General features: G+C 42.0%; 1 protein-coding gene across 3 annotated transcripts in view; it reads right to left on the bottom strand.

Moving 5' to 3' along the window:
- Positions 1 to 10,677: 10,677 nt before the first annotated feature.
- CABLES1 (Cdk5 and Abl enzyme substrate 1) overlaps positions 10,678 to 23,852 on the bottom strand; it is a 37,647-nt gene continuing 24,472 nt past the window's right edge. For all 3 annotated transcript variants that reach the window (XM_027638620.1, XM_027638621.1, XM_027638622.1), the window contains 3 exons: positions 16,138 to 16,244; positions 15,025 to 15,232; positions 10,678 to 13,441 (listed from right to left, as the gene is read on the bottom strand). In XM_027638620.1, coding sequence (XP_027494421.1) covers positions 13,301 to 13,441; positions 15,025 to 15,232; positions 16,138 to 16,244 — 456 coding nt within the window. In that variant the 3' untranslated portion in view covers positions 10,678 to 13,300. The remainder of the gene's footprint in view (positions 13,442 to 15,024; positions 15,233 to 16,137; positions 16,245 to 23,852) is intronic.

Genomic DNA, 23,852 nt, shown 5'->3' with positions numbered 1-23,852 from the left:
CCACTGTTTGGGCTCCCTGTCCTGGCAGCACATAGCCCCAGGCAGACAATTGCAGCAGAGGGGAAATGTGGGGAGGGCAGACACATACTGGCTACTTACAGACGTTGGAGGCTCAAGGGGACAGGGCAGAGCAATTTCCTGAGGAAGCAGCGGCCTGATCTTTAATTCAGCCTTTCCTCTGAAGAAGGGATGCTGCATGGTGAAAAACAACACTTCAGTGTTATTAAAGTGATCTTCAAAGCAGGAAACCTCAGAAGTTCAAGCTTAAAATGGTTCTTGCAAGACTAGTGAACAGTTATGCTCAGTAATTTAGAGAAGAAATATGCAGGAGTGGATCACTTATATCTAACAGACCTTTTTTTCCAGTGAATCAAAAATACTAAGTGACGAACATAGAGCTCTGAGGAAGGAGGAGTTCCTTTACATTGCAATGTTGCAATGACACCAATTACTACCTGAATGCAAAGTGGTGGGTCTGCAGTTCAACTTATAGAAAAACCTCCGATTTTATCAGTATCCATCACTTAAGGAACTTACTGTCTGAAAATTCCCCAGTTCTTGAGTTGTCAACACATGAGACTAGAGAGAGAAATTGGAGTGTGCTGGTATTTCTGAGAAGCAGCAGATGCCTGGAGGCTGTCCTGTCATGCCCTTTTCACATCTACTGGGTTTGATCAAAACACTGACAGAGATGGTCCTGAATAAGGTAATACCTTTTTGATCTTATCTTGCTTACGCTTTTATTTTCCAAATGTCTTTTTTTTATTACAAAGTAATTGATTTGGGACAAATCAATTGTCCATGTCAGTCATGCTGCAGTGGCATGACTCATGCATGTGGCTGGCCTTTGTCATAAAGAGCCTCTACTTAAAGCCAGCTGCCATTGAGGGAAGATTGAGACAGTAAAACTGCTGGATATGGAATACAAGAGGATTACTAAAATGCAGGCAACAGAGATTCCGTTTTGAAACAATATTCTGGATCTGATGGCTGTAACATAGCTTCCAGCAGAACATGTTATTAAATGAATTAAATGAACCTGATACCACTGAAGCGATTCTGTTGTTAGTGTGTGGCGGTTGTGCGTTGGGTTGGCAGAGAGTCTACGCCAGTCTTTCAGGACCAGTTTAATACAGAAGCTGAAAATCTGCAGAGCAAGTGATCTTAGCAAAAAGCAGTGGGAAAAGCCTTTAAAATTATTTTTTAAAAAAGCACTGGACCTATTAAAACATTTGGTAAGGGATGGAATTCTGATTTTCTATTACCCTTTTTAACACCTTTGTCTGAGTTGGGGGATGAGTGAATATATGGTTATGTTCTTGTTTCCCACCCTCAAAAAAGAAGATCTGAAGAATTCAGGAAATGTGATGTCAACATAGGACATGCATTGAAGAGGATGCTTTTAGCAAGTATTGTAGAAAAGGTAGTTCCTGGGAGCTGCACTGAGTGCTGAGGACAGGTTTCATCCAGCTTTGTTTTACCTGTAAACTATAGGAGGTAGTGGGTTGAAGAAAACTCCATAGCAAATTTGTCTTGCCCAGAGCAGAAGCTGAATGAACAGCTTTCAAACAGATCATCTGCTACTATGAACCAGTGACAGGCTCAGTGTGAAACTTTAATCCTGTTCCAGAGGATAGACACAGGGACAGATTCATTTTGTTTGAAAAGAAGGCATGGGTGAGAGGAAGGAGACTGGGGGCAGGACTGAAAAAAATTGAGGCTGAAATACTTTTGTAGAAGGAGATAAAATGAGAAGAGGTTTGCTTCTGAAAAGTGTGTTTCTTATTCGTAGGTTTGGGGAGGGGTTGTTGGTTTGGGGGGGGGGATTTGGTTTGGTTTGGTTTGTTGCATTTGTGGGGTTATTTTAAATTACAATATATAATAAATACATGTCTGTTTAGTTCCAAAAAGGAATTAGAGGAGCCCATGTAACTATTTCCATATGAATTGCCTGGTTTGAGAAGCTTAACCCTTTTTTAAATTATGTTTTGAAAGTGACATTGTGTAAGCCTTAATTTCTTATAGAAAATAGACTGGATTTTTGAATAATGCTGATGAAAAAGTTCTGCTCTCTACTTGATCACTGAGGAGAGGAGTGTGCTTCCTCCTTACTGTCTGGGATGAGAAGCAGTCACACAGTGCTCCTCTTTTTAATAAATGTCTTGACTTCCAGAATGGGTGGGAGTAGACAGTTGACATGTTAGGTTCTTAATTTGGTGGTATACAAAATCTCTTTGAAAACCACACTGAGACCATACTTAGTATATTTTGTCTTATATTCTGTCATTCAGATTTAAAAACATATAGCCCAGAACTTGTTCAGCTGTGAACTCATTGCCCCTATAGAGAAGCCTTGTAAAATGGGTGTGAGCCTCTCTCAGTGCTCCTACCAGGCAATGGGTGAAATCCCATAGCTGCATTCACAGGTATGACTGTAGGAGACCCTGCAACTACTGAAGCTTTTTCTGCTTGCTGTTTGCCATCAGCAGTCCTGTACCTTTCATGACTCCTCACAAACATCACTTTGAGATGAAGGCAAACTTGCATGTTTACAGATGAGTCTGTTTAGGAAGTGGTTGCTGTAAGATTCATGTTAGTTCCAGTTCTTGAGGACCAGTACAACTTGGGAAGCAAATGCAAGGCCCATTTTCCTGTAGGAGTTTGATCCCTGTTTACACTTAAACTTCTGATTTCTGTACCACAGCCAGTGGCGAAAGCTGGTGCACCAACAAGTTTGTTTATGCTGGAGTTGCAGGCAACCAGTGCCTTGTGATACCGTGTAAGAACAACACCTGCCTGAAGCAAGCTGGCTGGATAAAACAACCAGCACAACCCCTTCGAAACTGATAAGGAGAAGGGTTGATGTTGTTTGAAGAAAATGGTTATTTGGATTGAGAAACTGGTCATTAGGCAACGAAGATGGAAAGGAGAGAGCCGGGAATGCTGTTTGCCATGCATAAGCACAGAAGGAGTATCACTAACACCAGATAGACTAACAAGAGGGTTGGAGTTTCTGCTAAGAGGACAGTGGTTCAAGCATAAAGTTATTGTTAAGCACAAATGTTTTGGAGATTGGCAGATACCCACTGTTAAGAACTGTACTGCTGTAATTAGCAGTCACACCACAAAAGCAGGAAGCATTCATTGACTGGGGTGGGAAACTCCTCAAGGCAAACATTTCTCAGACTTTTCTTTGAAAGATGTGGAGACCAAGCCTGTCTGGCTCATTGTCCCCTCAAGGAACCAGAAGGGATTTTTGTTGTTTCTCTGTCACATACCTTCTGGGACACCAAGGGTTAAGCTTTGGCTTCAAACAAAGCATGGAAAACTTCTCTCAAGGAGTCACTTCTCCCTTACTGATGCCTAGAAATCAGTCTGTTCTTTGCCTTTTCAGGGAAGGGGTCCCTGTGCCATTTAACACCACAAGTTCATAAGTTAGCAAATTAAGTTCCTTCAGGTTTGAGCAGACAGAAAACATTTTAATTGAGACCCTTCATCCCCATAAGTCTGCAACCCTGTGGGCAGTTCAGTGCCAGGAAAAAGATTATCAGCATGTTGCCCGGGATGCTCAGCGGGATCAGCCCTTACAGTGAGTTTCTTCATTTAAGCTGAATGACAGAAGTGACAACCCTATTTCGGTGTCAGTGGAGATCAAGCAGGAGGTAATGTTGTGCGTGACTCTGCAGGCATTGCCCTGGATCTCACCTGCAAGCAGCTGAATGGCCTGGTCTACTCGTGCAGCAAACTTCAGCAGTTAGTAGAGAACATCCCAATAGCTGTAGTGCAAGAGACACAATAAATTTTAGCAGGCAGAAGCCAACAGCATCCAAGTTCTTCTCTTTGCCATTCTGTTGCTGGCTGTCCCACTGCCAAAGACTGAGATCTGCAAATCACTCCAATAATGGCCACTCAGAAAACATAGTTGAACTTTCTTTCAAACATTATGTTCCTTCAGGGTGAAGTTAATTGTTTTCTCTCATTTAATGTCTCCAGTTACGGTCAAAAAATTAGGATGTAGGATAGATACAGAAGCTAAAAATTTCAGCAAGGCAGCTTTTATTTCTTTATTACAGTTGTCTGTTCATACTGTCTTCAGCATGGGTGCTTCTTGGGCTTATTATTGATGATGAATAAGAACAGACTGTGCATAGATTAACACAGATGGTTGTAGCCTCAAGACTTCATGAGCTGTAACCAAAGAAAATAAATCTCCACTTTGAAGGAGAGCCTTACACAACAGAATTTCATGTGGCTCAGCTGTATTTAAAGTGGAATATTAAAATTGCTGAGCAAAGAATTGAATGGCTCCTGTTGTGAATAGCTGTCTGTATGGGTAAGTTGCTTACCACAGACTCTCAGATGGAAAAAACTTAACTATATTGTTTTCTTTTGGGCTAAAACAAACAAACAAATCCATAAAACAAACCCTCTGTGATTCAGAAATGTTTGGAGAGAAGCAGTGTAGTTCACCAGAGCAAATGCTGAATTGCAAAGGCAGCACCACTGAAAATTTTGACAGAGGAACCCTTAACCTCCTGCTAAATAAATTGATGTAAAGGCTAGAAAATAACTTCCCCTTTCCCTTCAAAATCTCTCGCATGTTTTTTTACTCTTCTTGTTTCTGAAAACGTGACACAAAGGCACCATTCTGATTCAAACTCCTCTTTGAAACCATGAAAAGTCAAGTTTAAAGGAGTATATGCAGCGGAAAACAACTGAGATGATTGTGTAACCTCTTGCTGCCAGAATCTGGAGCTTCAGCAGATCATGGGAAAACAGGGAGAGTTTTCTAGACTAAAGGTAGCTTGGGTATTCAAGGTAGTTCTGCACTGTGAGTTAATAAACCATATCTTTTAAACTGAGGCAAATTGAATCTGCTGTATCAGTCGTGGTACTCACTTTGCTTTTTATGGGCTTCAGGCTAGATACAGCTCCTGTAAACAGATGGCTGTGCTGATGGGAATGTCTTAGGCTGTGTCTTCAGCTAGGAGGAGGAAAATAATGGAATATTATGTTGCATCAGCTCCTGGTCCACGCAATTATTTTATCCAAAGGTAAAGATTGGAAAGGTTTTGCAAGTGTTTCTTGGAGAAAGGAGAGAAAGAGAACATGCTCTTAAAGAGCCAATGTCTTTTGTGTTGGTCTTTCTGAGAGACTTCATAAGCTCACTTCATGACATATTCTTTCATGGGCTGGAGGTTTGGCTATCTTGCCTTAATAGGAAGGTACAAAGTAGCCTGAAATATTTTTGCCTACTCCAAAAATATGTTCCTGCTATAGAATTCTATCATCATTTTCCATGTAACAGTTTAAAAACAAACAATAAAGCAAGACCATGGCATGAGATTTCAGCTGGAGCATTCTTTAAGGTTTTGGAATTTTGGGGTAGGGGGGTTGGGTGTAGAATCCATTAAGTTTCCATGTCATCCTCCTATATTCTATAGTAACCTTATATAAATAACTATAATTATGGTTATAATTATAGTTATACTGCTACATTGTTAACGGCAAAAAAAAATCATATGAGGTCAGTATTGTTATTATGTCAATCAGTGGGTTTAAGAGCAGCAATTCTGCTTGTTTTTGCAGCTTTTAACTTATTTATTTTTCCCCTTAGGAATCTCATTGGTAGGCTCTAAGCTCAGTTGTGATTTGAAAAGTCTGTTCAACTGATTTACTGCAGCAATTCAGGTGTAGATGAGTTTTGATGTGCCTTGATGGGCTTCTCCAATGTCTTATCAGGTCTTCAGTAAAGGCTCCTATGGTAACTTCACTCAGCTGTTCATTCTAATAAAGCTGCAGAATGATGTCTCTGAGATTCCTGTCACTTTCTCAAACCTATTGAGGAGCACAAAAGTGCACAGGGGATGCCCGAGTGTCATCAGATATGTCTCACATCTTTAAGAGGTGAATAACTTGGATGGTCAGCAAATTTAACATCACAATGATTGTTGTCCTATTGTGTATGTTCAGTTTTGAAAAATGTCTGAACTTCCTGCTGGCAAAGAATATTTCAATTTGTCAGCCCTGTGGCCTTGCAGATGTTCATGCTGCCCTCCTTTATCTTTCCACCTAAAGATCTACTTTGGGTCACAAACTGCCATTTCTTTAGTATTTGTCTGTAATAACTGCTGCCACTATCAATTAAATTCTCCAGATATTTTTCTTCCTGGTCTCCTGCAGCTTTAGTCTGAAACTTTCCATTTTCCTGTCCATGGACACCATCACAGCCTGAACAGAGTCCAATTTTCCATTAATGGACACAGCAGGCTTTTGAAATAAATCAGACGAAGGGTGGAGTCTGCAGCTCCGGATGCACCGTGTGAAAGAGTCAGCCAGACCCAACTCCCAGCACTGCACCAGCTTCTGTTTATCTTTGTGTTTGTTGAAATAATAAAAGGTGAACAAAAAGCGGAAAAAAAAAGGGAAAAAAAAATGCTTAAACAGCAGTAGCCAAGAGAAAAGCCCATAACAAGGAATAAAAGAGGAAATGGGATCTCATAGTTCCTAATCTATCTACATGATCCCTAATTTAAACTGTGATATCTGAAATGTTCCTTGGAGAGTACATCTGAATGCAATGCCTCCTATGTTCCACTGACTGGCAGAAGTCTGACTAGGCATGGTATTTCTCAGGTTTGAGGAAATGAAGGAGTCTATACTAGACAAAAAAAAATAAAAAATTCTTTCTTCTATGAGGATTGTTAACTTCATTCAACTCCATTCTGCACAGATATACAGGTTGCCCTGAAAGGGAGATGACAGTTTGCAGAGTTTTATATTCAGAAAACATAAATTAACCTCTCAGACTGTCATGGGAGATGACAGTGTTGGCTTTGTGTTCATTGTCATCTCTGCCCATGGAAATAGCCCAGATGTTGATGCCACCCACTCTCTGCTGCTCATTGGATGATCTTTCAAGATAGCTGGGAGAATGTTGTTCTAGAAGAAGGCATTAAATATTGAAGTTCTAACAACATACTGATGTTTGGAAATATACTGGACTTTGTCCACCTAAAATGTCTAAATCTATGCTAAGATGTTTTAAAATACCTGTGCTCTGTGAGGAGCAACAGTGCAGCCAGTTTGTGGGTTGCATCACAGGAGGTCAGAGCACAGACCAAGCCCTCTTTGAATAGCTCACTTTTGACTTGGAAGGCAGGAGGAAGGTTGCTAATGGTTGCATTTCAATCATGCTGTTCATTCAGCACCCTCTTAGTCCTCTCACAGGACTTGTGGGAGATGAGAGATCCATTTCTTAAGAAGAGATGATGGTGAAGATGATGAAGATGATGATGAGTGGGCAGTCATTGCTTCAACTCTTTCTTTAGGTGAACATGTGTTCAACATGCCTCGGTTCTCCCTTTTCCTCTAGGGATGCTCATGTGGACAATTGTGGTGATGGCCTCTTGCTTCCCTTTTTGTTGGTGCTGTGTTTCCTTTTAAAGGAAAGCTGAAAACCTGGCTTGCACAGCTTCTCCCCCAATAGTCATACTGACTGATAACTGCACTTGGAAGCTCTTGGAAGAGGATTGGTTTTCTTGCCTTTCCTTTATCCTTCTATTATCTTGCTTAACTAAATGCCAGAACTTGGTTAAGAATCTCAGCTGCTACTGAGGACCCCCCCACCACAGAGTTCCCATAAGGGAAAGATTTCAGTTTCAAGTTTGTCCTAGTTACAGGGGCTGAGACCAGTTTATTACTATGTGGGTATAACCAAAACTGTGTATTCTACACCCTCTATGTAATTTCTGATGGACTGTTAATAATGGATCATTTGCAGCAGCTGCCCAGAGCACACCTAATGACTGAGCTGTGATAACTCCCTTGGGGAGAGGAATTAGCACCTTCACATCCAGCCTGAAGGGTCACCTCTGCTAATGGGCCATACTGGACTGGCATAATAGGGAGCTGCAACACCTAGACCATCAAAGACTCCAAAAATATCCCATGAGTCACAGAGTTAAATCACCCTTTATGAAACTCCCTGCCCGGGGGGAGGTACTGGACATTCCCACCTGAACCTGAGCATATATAATCTTGGGGTTTTGGGACTTCTGGTACCAATTGTTGGATCAAGAGGAGGACCAGAACTCCCAACAGGACTGCCACTGCCACTCTCGACAGGACTGTGATCATTACCTCAACAGAACTGCCACCATCATCTGGACCAACAGGTTTTCCTTTCCTTTTACTTTGCACCCGGGGGGCCACGTGGTGCTCACCACAGGGGCCAACAAACACTGTTCTGTTCTTATCGCAGGGAGCTGGGTTATACATCTGTTTTTGTGGGTTAAAACCAGTTTTTCTCTGTATCGTTGCATCTATTGTAATTTATTTTTAGTAAATTGTAACTCTGACTTATAATCTTTCTAGAATTGGGTTCATTTCTCTCACCGGTTTACTTTTAAACCAGCACAAAGTGAGATGAGATACTGACATGAGTTTAACAAGTTACAAATTGGTCACCAATGAAATCTGACTGCAAACTAGAAGGTTTCTTCAGGTTTGAGGAATTAAGGCCTGGAGCATCTGTCTAAACAGTGTAGCAGAGGCAAGGGTCCTAGGATGTTTAAGGTGATGCTCAGCAAGATTACAGAAAGGGGTGTATGACAGACTAGTTCAATGTGTAGAAAGGGAAAATTATGATTGTAGCCAATATTTAGCTCTTGCTAAGCGGTGGAAGTGTTTGCTGCTCAAGTCAGCAGCAACTTCAGTAACTTCTCGGTTCACCCCTGCCTTGCTTTGAAGGTATGCAGGCCATTTTCCAGGATCACAGTTCCTGCTCTTTCCTAGTGTCACGGTGTAAGCATTGCTTCTCCTCTGTCATACTGTTGGTGTGAGTGTTTGCTGCTGGGGGCTGGGCAAGGTGTTTGGGTTTTTCTGTAGTGACTGAAAAGCTCTCCTCTGAACTCATCTGCACTTGCAGGCCCCAGGCTGAGGCAGGAGGTCTCTGGCCATATGGGCTCACAGTGAAGTTGGTGGGAAGGATTATGGTTTAGGATTTCAGAAAGGCCTTTTTGCTTTGCATACAACATTCTGTGAAGGGATGCACCTAATGTTCCTTTTTTCCTCCTTTTTCCCCCTCTTAATTACAGAGTTTACAATAAAAGATGAACAAATGAAGTTCCAATCTGCTTCCCACACTCCTTCCCTCCCTTCCCAAAGGTGCAACTTGGGACAGATTTCATTCTCAGCTAGTGATGTTGGCATTGTTACTGTGATTGCTCAGTCTCTCACCTCGCTAAACTACTTTTACCTTGTTTTGGTTTTGGTTTGGTTTTTTTTTAATGTTTACTGTGGGACCTGGTGCCAAAATCCTTTAGCGTCGTGGGAGGGTGTAATCGACTCTTAAAAAATTACTCCTCACTGCTTCCACAGAAGTGGAAGTTATGCTGTGAGCATATTTAAGAAGGCTGGAGCAATGACCTGAGGTTGTATAATCTAAATATATTACAAACTATCCCAAAGAAGCCCTTGCCTGTTAATAAGTAGTTTTGGAAAATGATTTGCTAAGTATTTTTCTTCTAAGTATGTGTGTATGTTCTGGGATCAGTGTAAATCATGCTAATGTTTGTATTGTTGCAAATACAATTTACAGTTGAGGGTCTCTGGAGTGATGGGTGAAGGTGGGGAGCCAAACCTTTTCCGTAACTTTATTAATGTGGAATGAAAATGCATAGTAAATGGGTGTTGTTTGGTGAGACCACCCAGATAGGTATTGGATTTAGGGGGCATCATAGGTGAAAAAACAGTTTGAATGCTAACAGGTGGTGCACAATTGGGTGTACATACACACAAATGTCCAAAACTGAACTTTCAACCTCTGAAGAGAAAGCAGTTTCTTGTGAACTACAACTGGTAGGTGGACCAGCTGTAAATTTGACTACCACTTGGACTAAACCAAAATGGCATATTCCAAATTCTCCTGTGCACCAAGGGTCATGACATAAGAACAATGCTGAGGAGTCTGCTTGTGCCTCATCCTTCTGCATACTGACAGTTTGGACTCAAAGAAGCTGGTCCTGACAACTCCAGGAGGAGAGGCTGGTGCCAAAAAGTAGGGCTTAAAATCCCAACAAACCCAAAACAATGAAGGTTAAGATCTGCCTGGAGGAAAGATCCTGAGGGCTGTGCAGGGAGCTGAATGCCAGGAGACAGCGAGGGCTGTTGGGCAATCCCACTACTGGCTCACTAATAAGCAGCTCTGTGTCCCAGAGGAAGACAAAACCAAAACCCTGTACACATACAGATGAGAGATGGAATAATTTTACATACTGGTGGAAAAAGTATGAGCTTTTCAAGTTTTTTTAAAACTTTTATTTATTTTTTTTAGAAAATGAATAAACTCTGCATGGTAGAGTGTACGGTATATAATTTCAAAACAGAACAAGTGATATGGAATGGATTATTTTCCAAAACTATTTAAGGTTGAACCTAAAATCATTTGTAAATCAACACTTGTTGCCATGTAAGACAAAGGAAAACAATCAACACATTTTTTGTTTGGTACAGATTTTCTCTACCACTTCAGCCTGAATTTTCCCAGGGTTGGGGAGAAACAGGGGGCAAATCCTGCCCATTGTCCTAATCATAATTGTACTGACCAAGCTTTGTGCTCTGAGATCTAGCATCATATGGCTTTATATACGTTCCTAAGTGAACAGTGCAACATCATCACCATCTTAAGTGTTTATTCCACATTCAAACTGTAACTGAACATCACTCTGAAACACTTTTCCACCCCCAAAACAACAATAACAATAATGAAAAGCAGAAAGTCTCCAGCAATAAGATTTCCTCCCAGAAATCTGTGTAAACTGTAGATCAGGGTTGGGTAGCAGCACAGAAGACAAAAGATGTGACAGCATGATTCAATAGCGTCTCTAAAGACTACTGTAAGACTGTCATTCTTTAGTCTGCATCTTGCAATCACAATTTTCTTTTTCCCTGCAATGCTATAAAGCAATATAAGAAAAAAAATGAGACTCAAAAGCAAAAGGTAGAAGCCTTTACAGAAAGGTAAAGCTTCTGCTTAACTTTGAGTAGTCGCTATTAGAAACAGATCTCTGCAATCAGAAACAAATCTTGAACATATATACATACAATTTCAGTGGAAGGGGATACAGCCAAGGATGGAAGCCCTCCTAGCAGACCCACAGACTGTTTTGGTTTGTAGGTCAACACTACACTGCCTTTTTGGTCTGAATAAACTGGCAGGACAGCTGTGTAGGCTCCAGGCATGCTCCAGGCTCTTGACTCCTCTGTTCCTTGGCTGTGTGGGGGCCAGGAGAAGGAGGAGGAGGAAGTAAGAGTGCTGTCAAGGGCCCCCCTCCCCTCACTTTGCAGCTGGCCAAGTGATGCGCGGGTTGCAGCGACATGGGGCATTACACTGGGAAGGTTTAAGTGTACACTTTTCTCTTTACCCCATCCTCCCCAATCCTGTTGGAATGTATCTATATCAGTAATCAGATAAGTATTAATAATAACTGTAAGCTAGCATAGTCACTCTCCCCTATAAAATGGGGGGAGAGCAACAGCATCAAACAAATTCCCATTTGTCCTGACATGTGCAACCTTTCCAGATCCTGTACAGCAATCACATACAGGTTTTTTTTTAATAATAGGATTTAAAGGAATCAAAGTTGGTAAAGAAACTGGATGTGTCCTGGCCTAACTGAAGGAAATAATAAAACTGATTTAAGTAAGAGCAAAAGAAAGTAAGCATTAGTGTGTTTACATCCTCTGGTATGTCCCACTTGTCTACGTTCTTCTCACAAGCCCTTTCTGTACTCTGAGCAAGCACTCTCAAACTAAGAGAAGTAAGGCTTCAGCTAAAATCTCACAGTTGAGATCATTATTTTATATAATTACCACAAATGTAATAATTTGATTTTAGTGGATCCATGTGGGGCATGTTAGGGCAAGGCTTGTTAAGTGAACCAGCACAGGAGAAGATTGGAGAGGGGTGTAATCCCACATGATAACAGCAATTGAACAATGTCTGTAAGCATGGCACTAGCTTAGTGTGTATGTAGCATGGGGAGCTTGGATGAAGCCCTCAAGTGTCCAGTCAGAACCAGGGAAGCTGCAAGAAGTTTTACTGTAAAACTCCAGTACTGAAATGTCTAAAGGAACTGTATCTCTAACTTTAATGGGCACAGATTTTAAGTTTTGCACAGTCAATTCTAATTAAAAACCCAAAACTTGAACAGCTGATGCCCCTGCTGTTGGAGCCTTAAGACACCTGTTATACTGCTGAGCCCTACTCTTTTTTTTTTTTTTTAATAAAACACTGTTTTAAGATAGAGCACAATAAATGTGCTTATTACGCACTCTAACATAGAGCACAGAAATACAACACTACAGAGTGCAAGTCTAACCATCTCCACAGTGGGAAAAGTGCGAAGGTTAAAAATATGCATGTGGCTTAACACAAGATATTTTTAAAAAACATGACATGGAAATCTTATACTAATGCTTCCATCTTTACCACAAACATGATTGAAAACTTAAGGTCAGTTGCTGATCCTTCTCTCGCAGTAGTAGTAGTAGTGTAATGCTTTCAAAGGTACAATATTGGAAAGATCAGAGAATAAAAAAACCAAGTGTCCAAAAATGATCCCATTTACCACTTTTCCAGTAGTTACGTTTTTCAAGAAGTAAATGTGTAAGGTCACCTTGATCTTCACCATCAGTAACGGATACACTTGGAAACAGCTAAGCCAACCACCTGGACTGAGATCAGTTTGGTGTCGCGCACACACACACACACAGATACACACACAAACACCCCACAGGAAAAAGTGCACTTTCAATTGCTGATACAAAAATAGATTGGCACATTCTTTTTGACACAGTGAAGATATCTTCTAAAAGCTTTTTCACTTCAAGAAGTCCTCTTGGAATTTGCAGCAGGTCTGTAGAAAAAGCGCTATGAGAATGCACTCAGTGGGCTTCCAGGGTTTGTGTGATGCATGGAGGCTGCCCTTCTAAATTTTGCCTACTTTATAGCTGTAGTTCCTACAGGTAGGGTCAGTCACCACTCAGTTTCAGCATGTGAACCATTTACCAACAGCTCAGTCTTCACTTGCTTTGAGAAAGCAATGATACGTAAATTTGTCAAAGCTGAGAGTCTTATGTTGATGCAGTGTTTCCTATATGTTGCCGGAAAAACTGTTTTGGGGGGAGAGAGAGAGTGAACTGTAAGGAGTCTGATTTTGCATTTCCAGTAGTAACTGTGGCTCAGGAGAGCCAAGTTGGAACAGTCAGTAGCCCCTTCCCCACAGGGCAGCCAGCGCTAGGAGTTCTGCACCAAGCGTCTGTAGTGAGGCATCACTTCGTGCTCAGGAAGGTGGAGAGCAAACTCCAAGGCCACCAGCACTGGGAACTCGAAGGCGATCAGCTCTCGCCTGTTCAGCCGGAACTTCTCTTCCAGTTTCTGCAACCACAGCCGAGGGAAAAAAATAAATTAAACAAAATTAATGAGGATTTGCCTTTCTAGTGCTTTTCAAAACATGCATGCTGCTGTCATTAAACTTCTGTCCTGATCGACTCGCATAGCTCTAGGTTTAGCAACTCCAAGCAGGGTGAACTGGATGTACTGATTCCTTACTGTGAAGGTGAACTCACAAAGCTCAGCCAGCCATGCTATTTCTGACACGTTTGTCATTTCACTCATTCCACTTCCAGAAGATACGTCTTCTAATGATCACAGTGATTACCACTGCAGGAACAGGAAACTCCTGGCTTCATGCAAACATTGAAATCACTTGTGTAATGGAAGGCATGCATCTTGTAACTGCCCACAAATTTCCTGCGTTGCTTGAAATCACCAATTTCCTTTTCAACGTTAGACTGTGCTACAACACCCTATTGGGGACATTATTTTTAGCCACAATTAAATACACTTGATCTTAATACCTCAGAGGCAGGAGGTGTCATCTGCAACAACCATAAGAACAGTGAGTAATAGAAACTACTATCCTCAAGGGGGATGAGATGGGTTTTATAGTGGGTTTTCTGCTGTAATGTACTAAACTTCCCATCTGCTCTGCTGTATTTGTTGGATTTGGATGCTACAAGTAGGCAACTAACTATTCAGGGATATTTCCACCCCTCATCCTCTTCTTATGATCTCTGTGGCTTGCTACTTCTCTGTCCACTGAGCCTACTCAGAAGCTCAACGTGTCTTATGGATGGACCAATGTTTCAGGATAGCAAGGGAAGCCACATTCTTCCAACTCCCACTGGCTTGGGGAGTTATTTTTTGGTGGTTATTCAGAGGACTTTCTTACAAGCTGATTGTTGACCCAGCTCTGTGACTGTGGGAGAATGGCACGAGTCCAGCCCTGTCCCTCATCCAAGTTCTCATGTATCTTCCATTAAGTGAGCTGGTTATGGCCACATACCCAGCTACCTGCCTAACTTTCTATAGCACTAAATCAGATCAGTATCTCAGTGCTTCCAAAGGATTATGGAATAACACTCCCCCCTGTTAACTCTTTCATACAGAGTAGGTGGAAGACCTACTCTACAAAAAAAAAACCACCTTACTTCACAAAAAGCAGCTGGAATGAGGTGTCCCAGTGGGAATACCTCTTTATGTTTTTTTGCCCAAAAGCTGAACGTGATGAAAGAAATACAGATGTCTACTAAACACCATCTGAAATTAGTTTACCTCTCAAAGGAGAGTCCTTATTGACACTCTTGAAAACATAATTAAAAGCAAAATGAATTTCCTGAGGGTTCACTTTTGACTTCTATTGACAGAACAGTGGTCAGATACCTCTCAGACCTCACAGAATCTGACACCAGGGCCTTCTATCACATCAAACAAGCTTCCCATGCCTCTGCAGTGACAATGATCACTACTACTGCCACAAAAACATGTAACAAAAAGTACATTTAGCTGGCCGTACATCTGGAAACCTAAAGGAGAGCAAGTCCACTGGCAAGCAGGCTTGCATAGACCACACCTGGCACTTCATGTAGAAGGAACATTGGAAACCTATGGATACGTACATCTATAAGATGCTTGACTTCATGTTTTCTGAGGTCACTGCCAATTTTAGCTGCTAAAAGAACACAAGCTCCAGCACAAAGCTTTCTATTCTGCTTGTTCAGCTTCCCCTTGAGAGCGAGCTTCTCAAAGTAGACAAAGGCCATGGCCACTGTGGGCTCTTCAAAACCACATTCTTCTTGAGCAAGCTTGCGCATTTCTCTCTTCAAGCTGAGTAAAGAGACCAGACAAGTATGATGTGAACTGAGTTTTAAAGCGTTTCTCATTTCACCCTGTCATCTTTTCAGAGATTCCTGCTTAGTCAAATGGAGGGGAAAATAATAATAATTCACTGGGTAGATATCTTTATGCTCTGTTTTGTGGGCTCATTTCATGGCACATTTTGATCTCACCATCTCACCCTTCCCCTCCACTAGAAAAGTAACTGAAAAGCTTTTACATTTTTAGTTACAATATTTCATCAGAGGTCTTATGCTGCATACAATTTGTTTAGTAACAACAGCTTTATTACTGGTGCTTTATATGCAGCTTTGCTGCTGGTTATGGTTGGTCAAATACAAACTGCCAGTCTTTCCATGTACTGCAGCACTGTCTGTTTACAGAGCAACATGGCTCAGTTTCCTTCTGGCCAGAAGGGTCAAAGGAAATTATCATTACTTCAGTGGAGCAGTGTGCCTACCCTGCTACACTGGAAACAGATGAAATATTACAACTTTGCTGTGAAGCTGTCCACTCGTTTTGCTTCTGACCATGCTTTCTCCACAAGGCATAAAAGTCAGCATTTCTCTTTCCTCAGTCTCTTTTAAGCTAAGTGCCATAAGCTTAGAGACTGTTGTGTTATTTTTCTGGGTATTTTAGTGTAGTGCATGCCCAGCTCTCATCTTCATCCCTTAGATTTCGCATTTGACACCTAACTGGTGTATGTTTGTACATTCCTCTATCCTGTTTACTCAGCCCACTGACCAAAGCAATCATCTGACTTACTCTGCACCTCTGCTGGTCACTGCTCCTGGAAGATCTATCAGTGCTCTGCTTCCCCTCATGTACAGCAGGAATTGCACTGAAATGTGAGACAGCTGCGTCACGTTGCAGCCTTATCGAGCTTTGCAACGTACCTTCTTATTTTACTGAGGGTTAGCTTGATGTGAGGGAACTTCTCCTTAAAGGTCTCATTCATGTCCTTCTTGAGATCTGATGGCTTCACGTAGTCTATGACTGTGGTCTGTAATACACGTCAAAAGAGAATTACTCTTTCAGTTTGTAAAAAACAAGATCACTCAGTTCCCAGAAGCAAGGAATACCAAATAAGTGCTAGTCAGTCCCGATGCTTTCAGGAGATAGGGAAATAAGGTCTGAATTAAGGCAACAATTTGTGACTGCTCCATCAAAACAAGTGACCTTCAGCACAATTCTTGAACAACACACACCTCGTTAGCGTCCTTGAAGTATTACTAAGACTGAGTTTAAGATAAATGTGGGAGGAGGAAACCTACCTGAAAAGTCTTGAAAAATAAAAAAAATATCATCACAATAACTGTTTTGATGACCAGATTTGGTGTGCATATCTCCCTGAGGTTCTGAGACATATTAAGTTTCTCTCAAATTGATTCTTCAAAGAAAACGCTGGTACAAATTCTTGACTGCCATAGCATACATTTGTGATAAAACAGGTAATTAGCCCACATGGCTAAGGTCACTTCAGTGGAGTGCAAGACAGTAATGCTGTCGTTAATCAGACAGTGGGCAAAAGAGTTAGGACAACATTCAAAGTGTACAACCTATTTCTTTTGAGCTTCCTGTTCCTTTTTGTTACAACCTAAGGAATATCCCCATGTTGCAGAGGGTTCTCCAGACCAATATTGCAATGCCAGTGCCCTCATCTATGGTACTCAACACTTCTGTTGTTCCCTCAGTAACAACAAGAGGTGGAAAGAGGTATGCAAAACTCTAGCTGCATGTTATGCCTTTATAGAACATGGAGCTTTGCTGTAACATATCCTCATGGGAATCTAAATCAGCCAAACAGACTGACTGTATATGTTTTCATTTTTTTTCATAAATATTCATATACTTTACCCATAGTATATGGAAGGGCTGGGGGAGGAGAGTGCCACAGCTCTAGACAGAAAGCAGACAATTCCTTTTATCCAGTCATGTTGTTTTCCGGTTCCAAAATAAGCATGAAGGGGAGTAAAACATACCTCACTTTTCCTGCACTTTATTTAGGAGCTGTGGTACTAAAATAATGGATAACTATAGGAATTTAAAAGAAAGCAGAGCATGTGTTTCCCCTGAACAGCACACAGCAGTATTTGAGGTAAACACAGTGCAATAGGAAAAAACCAACTTCTTGGCATGGGGTGTTGTTATGTTCATATACATGTTTTAAAATGTGGGCCATTCTGCTATCTGATTTGCAGTGAGAGAAGCTTCATCTGTCAGATAAATTCCTCCCCACTAGGTCCTGCCAGATAATTCTCCTGGGTACGTCACACACAACAGTCGCCTGAAGTTGTTTTAAGTATAAATGCTTGTGTGAGCCCCCTCCAACACACTGAGGTGTTAAGCACTAGTCCAAATTTTTCTCAGTAAAGGGAATAATTTATTAAGGAAATTCACCACTATTAAGGAAAGCTGCCTCTTAGAGGAAATCATCAAATAGGAGAAAGCCACATGTTCAGCCACCCCTGCTGCTCTGCATGTGTATGGATGAACTTGAGTGCATGTCTGGACAGACAGGGAAGTGCCATTGAGGTTAGAAATTCATATGCAGCCTTGATGCTCAGGCAGGCAATTTGCTACCATACCTGAAAAAAACAAAGAGAGGAAAAGACAGGGAGGAAAACTTTGTCCCTCCCAGGATCAGCAGGAAAGACTTCAATGGAAAATGTGGGCCTGCCCGGTTTTAATCCTGCTGAGGCTGGAAGGATGTATGCACGCACCGTGGCCCTTCACTGCAGAGAGCTTCTCAAGTGCTTCATCTCACCTGGCAGAGCTCAGCCCTCTGAAGAAGAATTAAGATCTTACCAACTCCTCCTTTCCTTTCTTTCCCTGGAACATCACTGCCTGCCTGCCTACTCCTCAGCATTGTTGTCAAAGGATCATCAGGAAGCTGGGTGCTTCTGATGTACAGATATGCTGGGAATTTTATGTGTTAAGAGGGTTCCTCTTGGTACTGCTATAAGAGGGCACTGAAACAAGCCACATATAATTCAGACCGGTGCCATCTGCTACTTGAGGTACAGAAACATCAGCCCATGCTGCTCTTGCTTACAGAGTCAAGAGAAACTAAGTACATAGAGGTTACACACTATTAAATCCAAAGATGATTTCAGTTACTACCAGACAACTTTTGGTTGTCTCAGAAACAGTGAGCTCAGTGTTACTGTGCAAAGCTACCTGACAGCTTATTTCATGCTTCACTACAAACCTAAATGCCCATTGTTTGTTCTTCATTACCACGGAGCTCCCGAGCTCTGTAGTTTCATCTTAATTATCTCCCTCAAAGTGATCATATGTGTTTTTCTGGAAGACTTGTCTTTGGCTCTCTCCAGGTTATCTTCTTCTCTTGCCCAGAAGGAGAATGCAACACACAGGAACCTCACCTGCATGACAAAAACCACCTCTCAGCAGAAAGGGCACAGCAGTGGACGGAGGGCCTGTCCATCCTCCAGGCTCAGCTGACAGGCTGCACAGAAGTTATGCCAGACAGCAAGTTTCAGTTGCTTTCACTTCTAACAAGTAGGTGCCAGGGTTACACCAGCTCTGGGGGCAATTGTGCAGAGGGGGAGGAGAGAGCCCCACAGCAGCAGCAGCAGCCCCCTGGGGTGCACCTTTCCCTGTGGCTGCTCTGCAAGCACCGACTTGTTTTACCTGGGACTTCTCTAGTCTGTGGGAGATTTGCCAGAATTCAGCTAAATTCTCTTTAGAAGGAGAAAAGCTCTTTTGAAAATTTTCATTTAAAGCAAAGCACTCAGACGCTGGAGACTAAGCAGACAGCTTAAAACTGAAAATGGTAAAGAAGTACAGCTATTTTTAAACACAGAGATTTGCCAGTTTTGTCCTGTTGATAAGAATCTCCCCCCTCCAACTCTGAATACTGCTGCTTCCTGCAAGACAACAGTCTCTACGACATAAATCACAATAATGAAATCCAGATGAAAGCTGGTGTGTGCTGGTTTTGATTCATGTAACAGGATAATGGCAACATGTTTGAACACACTGGCTCTAAGGCGACAGTCTCGTCTTGTCAGTGCCATGCTGGAGAACTCAGCTAACTGCCCTTATTCTCAAGAAAAGGATTTGTGCAATTTTTTTTCCCCCCCTTGATTTTTTTTCCTTCGTAGCTGCTGCAGAAGCTGGACTTTGAGCAATAATAGGTTGCTGCTTGCCCAGCTGGTGCCTATTAAAATGCATCCTATGCATGCGGGACCCTGCCCACCAGGGCAGGTAATTTAAAAGCAATGCTGAATCAGCATCTGTGGAGTGATCAAATCAGTTACCTCCTAAAACTGTTTCTGACCAGGAACCTGAGCACCCCTCTTGCTATTCACGCCCTGGCCGGGGCACAGCACTCGCAAGTCTACAGAGAAATCCCAATCCCTAATCGGGCTCCAGCCCAGGGCACCTCATGCATCCCGCAAATGGCTTGGCACTGAGCAGCAACCCCTTGCTGCTGCCCTTGTCCATGAAGAATGGAGCAGAGAAACCTCTGGGATGGCCCAGTGACCCACAAAAACCAGCTGGGATCTGACGAGGGAGCGCTTAGACCCAACGTTATCCTTCTCTGCCTTCTCTCTGCTTAGCATTTACACTTCTCTTTTCTGTTTTACGCCACGTTGTTGCACTTGAGTTGCCTGCCTAAACAAAGGTCCCAGGTGGAGGAGAATACACGACTGTCTGTCCAGGACAAGTCTGGTATTGCCTGTTGGAGCACTGTTCAACACTGATGCTCCAAATTTTGTGAAGGGTTTGCAAACAGTTCCCTAAAAGGAGCACAGCTTTTTTTTTTTTTTTTTTTTTTTTTGTCCAAACATACTTTCTTATACATAATATTATTCCCTACCAGGCAAACACTCAGTACTCTCAGAGCTGTCAGACACAAGAGCAAGGCACTGGGAACTACCACACTGTCTCTCTCATACTGTAATCTCCAATGTTTCTAACTTCTGTCATCCACAACCGTCTGTCTTGTTTCTCACAGCTTATTTGCACGAAACACACTTCAGTATTCAGCAATATTCCTTCCTGGGCTCTGTTTACGTTCTCTGTATACAAATCTCTGTATGTATATTTTAGTTTGGTGATGGGAATTGCACAAGACTAATGAAAACCTTGATATATGGTAGCTGACAGATGCCTGGACAGCATGATGAACGCTTCAGCCCAAGTCTGTACTCTGCACGCTTTTTGCATGGCTGGCAGTTTTGAACTTGGAGCTCAGCTTGTGTGTTATTCACAAGCATTTTCAAGCAGCTGCTTTCTCATAGGAAAGCTGTATATATAGTTTCATAAATATGAGAGGAGAGAGGATGCCTGAAATGGCTGGAAACACTGGCAGGATGAAATATTGTTGAAAATAAATCCTACTTTGGCACACAACCAGTAAAAGATGATCTAGCCTTGGATGCTTCTACCTCCTGCTTACGAAGGATAAAACCAGAATAAAACAGGTGAATAAAATGAAAGATATATGACAGGCGCTCTTCAGCTGTCGGAACTGTGTACCCCTGATAAATCTACTTTACTGAGACCAGACAGAAGACTGATACCTGAAACAGACTTTTGGTAGGTCAGTGGTAACTTCTCAGCCAAACAAGAAGTGAAAAGAAGTCAATGACTGTGCAATGCCTGGCTACCTTAACGAACACCATAGATGACCAGCTACATACCTATTAACTGCCAGTAACCTAATTCATATACTTATTGCTGAAGATGCATAAATATGGGAAATCCTGATAGAGCAGTGGCTTAAAACTGTGATGGAAAATGGGACAGACTGCTTATTATAATTAAAAGATAGACTAAAATAAGATGTTTCTGTTGTTAGAAAGTTATTAACATTCAAGGATCTTAAACTGAAATATTTCAAATTTCACAAAGCAAATAATCTCAAAACTGCCTCTTTGAAATTAAGTACATGAAAGGATGCCAGTTTATTTATACTGTTAACACACTGGAATTACTCTCAATTAATACAGTGTGTCATTGTTACAAAATAGCTGTTTATTGGAGTCTCAGACAAATATAGCATCAAATGCATAGAGCACAGGGTTTAAATATTATTATCTACCACCACTGCAATACTCTGCTCCCTGAGACTTTTGGGTACAAGGTCGGCAGCTGATAAAAAAGCAGTCTGGAGATACTTAATTTACAGCTACGGAAGTGGCTCGAAGAATAGGGTGACAGCACCAAAGGACATTGGCAGTAGTGGAGTCCTCCTGACCTTGATGCTCCTTGTGAAAGACAGAATGGGGGAGTGAGAGACCAAATGCATTACGTCATCATGCAGGGCTTTTGTTAGACCAAATGGCCAGGACAGCAAGCAGTTCTAATTTTAAAATCACACTGGAGGACTAATATTTAATAACGCAGCCCGGCTGTGCTTGATGCTAGTGCAGTACCTAGCAAATGCAGACTGACAGACAGTACTGCAGACTTCTGTGACATGCTTTTTTTATTAGTGGTGTAGAGATGTCAATTTATTTTTATATAATTAAAACAATACACTGAAATTATAGTTCACTATCCAAACCTAGTTCCACATCTATCCCATGGGCACAGATAGATGGATATTTCAGGGATGTTATTACAGAAGGATCACTCAAAATCAAGGTACAACTCATCTGGGCTTTTCTTCTTTTGCTGCAAGTTTTGCAGTGCACAGTGACCAGCTGACATGCTTCTGTGTTTCTGTGTTACCAACAAAAGCAGGACTGCGGAGTCAGCCTCATGGCTGTTGACAGTGAGTTTTCTACTTCTGCACAGAAGGAGCTTCTGCTGGAAAGAATGCAGGGAGACTAGGGAAACATTGATGATTCTGTACGTTTCCTAGTCAACATGATATTCTAGGAAAGAAATTACTGCTCTGTCTGGTAGATAAAGTTCCTATTCTAGAGAGATTTAAGGATCTGAAAGAATTCCTGTTTTAGTAGTATCAGCCAGGAAGACATCTGTTAACCGTGACATGATGCTTCCCTCCTCCCCCCCCCCAGAATGAAATTTTTCTACCTCTTACTATTTATATTGTGGTAGACATTACAGACTCTCCTACAAAGACAACACAAAATTAAATAATATCTCCAGTGAACACCAGAGTTTAAATACAACTAATACAATTAATAGAAGCTGTAGAGTTTGTGTTGGGAAATGAAGAATACTTTTAGAATTGTCCCCGACAGGCAATTTGTGGGTATTACTTTTAGAAATGCGACAGGGAAGTGTATATGTTTTCTAGCCAGGAATTTCACTACAAAAAAAAAAAAAAGACCAAACTGTAAGCACTTCTTCTTCCCCACAGCTGTCTTCAAGGAGAAAGCTCAGCTCCTCCTTTAAAACAGCTGAGGACTTGCAGTTAAAGCTCATCTGCAAGTCAGGACTAATTTAAATTAAAAGACTATAAAGTCAATATCAGTGATGATAAACTCGGACTCCACAAAAATGGAGCACATCGAGTGCCAGTTGCACAAATTTCTGAGTAAAATCCACATTGGACCACACATTTTGTCCATCTTATGCCTCAGGATAAAGCCTGCAGTGTTTACTGATGCAGCATTCACACAGACCTCAACAGAGCTTTCCCAGTGGAGAAATCCTGGCCTGCAAAGCACGAGCCAGGCTCAGGGGAGTAATATCAGTGCGCGTAGCTCTATCCCGCAGTCAGTGCCGCAGCCCAGCATCCACTCCTCTGGCACACCTTCCCCCCATTAATTGCTCTGACATCCATAAGGAGGGGTGAGGGGAGTAGCTACAAGCTTGCAGCTGTCAAGCATTAATGCTAAATCCTGGCCAAGTAACAAAACTTTAATTACAAGCTGCAGCTCTCCACACACAACAAAATGTTGGGTGCTGACATCAGAGACGCCCTCAGCTGCTCTGGGCCTTGAGAGAGGCAGTAATTACAGCTGTGTTCCGCTCAGGACCAGCGGCTGCTCTCGGTCTCTGTTCAGCAGCTCTACAGCTCTGCGGTCATTTGGCTGAGGTCTGTCACTACCACAATGGCTGTGCACGGTCAGGAAAAAACCACAGGCTTCTCGATGGCCCCAGACTGCAATTTGCTTTAATTGCAGCATACGCCGATTTTTATATTTGAGGAAGAAAATGATTTGAAATTGCTGCTAACACTGATGTGAACTGCAGGGGGAGGGAATGCCAGTTGAGTCAGGAAAGTCTAAAATGGATGTGAGTAAAGTCTCCTACGTAGCCAATATGGCCTTATATTCGCCAGCTCTACGCACAAGTCCTCCTTGCCTGAGTTGAAAAATCCTATTTACCTGCAAGCTCCCAGGACACTCCCGCACTACCTTTTCTCCCTTTTCTTGGCTGAAGGAAACACCAGCTGCTAGGGAAATCTTTCAGGTCAACACTGAGGAACAACTACCCACTTTTTATCTTCTTGCAAAGCTCCTATGTGGCATCACAGCTACACTGCTTTAACCACAGGCAGGTGAAATCCTAGAACAAGAGAGCTCTTGGCACATTCCTGTGATTCCCACTAACAAAAGAAACACCTCACTTAATGTCCTTCGGCCCTTTTTTAGATTAGTGCCTGCCTTCAGAGAAGGAGATGGGAGTGCATGGACCCTCAGGTAGTGCTGAAGAAGTGATG

Source organism: Corapipo altera, unplaced genomic scaffold, assembly GCF_003945725.1.
Source record: "Corapipo altera isolate COAL_440 unplaced genomic scaffold, ASM394572v1 49, whole genome shotgun sequence".
NCBI lineage: Eukaryota > Metazoa > Chordata > Aves > Passeriformes > Pipridae > Corapipo > Corapipo altera.
This window is presented reverse-complemented; position numbering and strand designations above follow the sequence as displayed.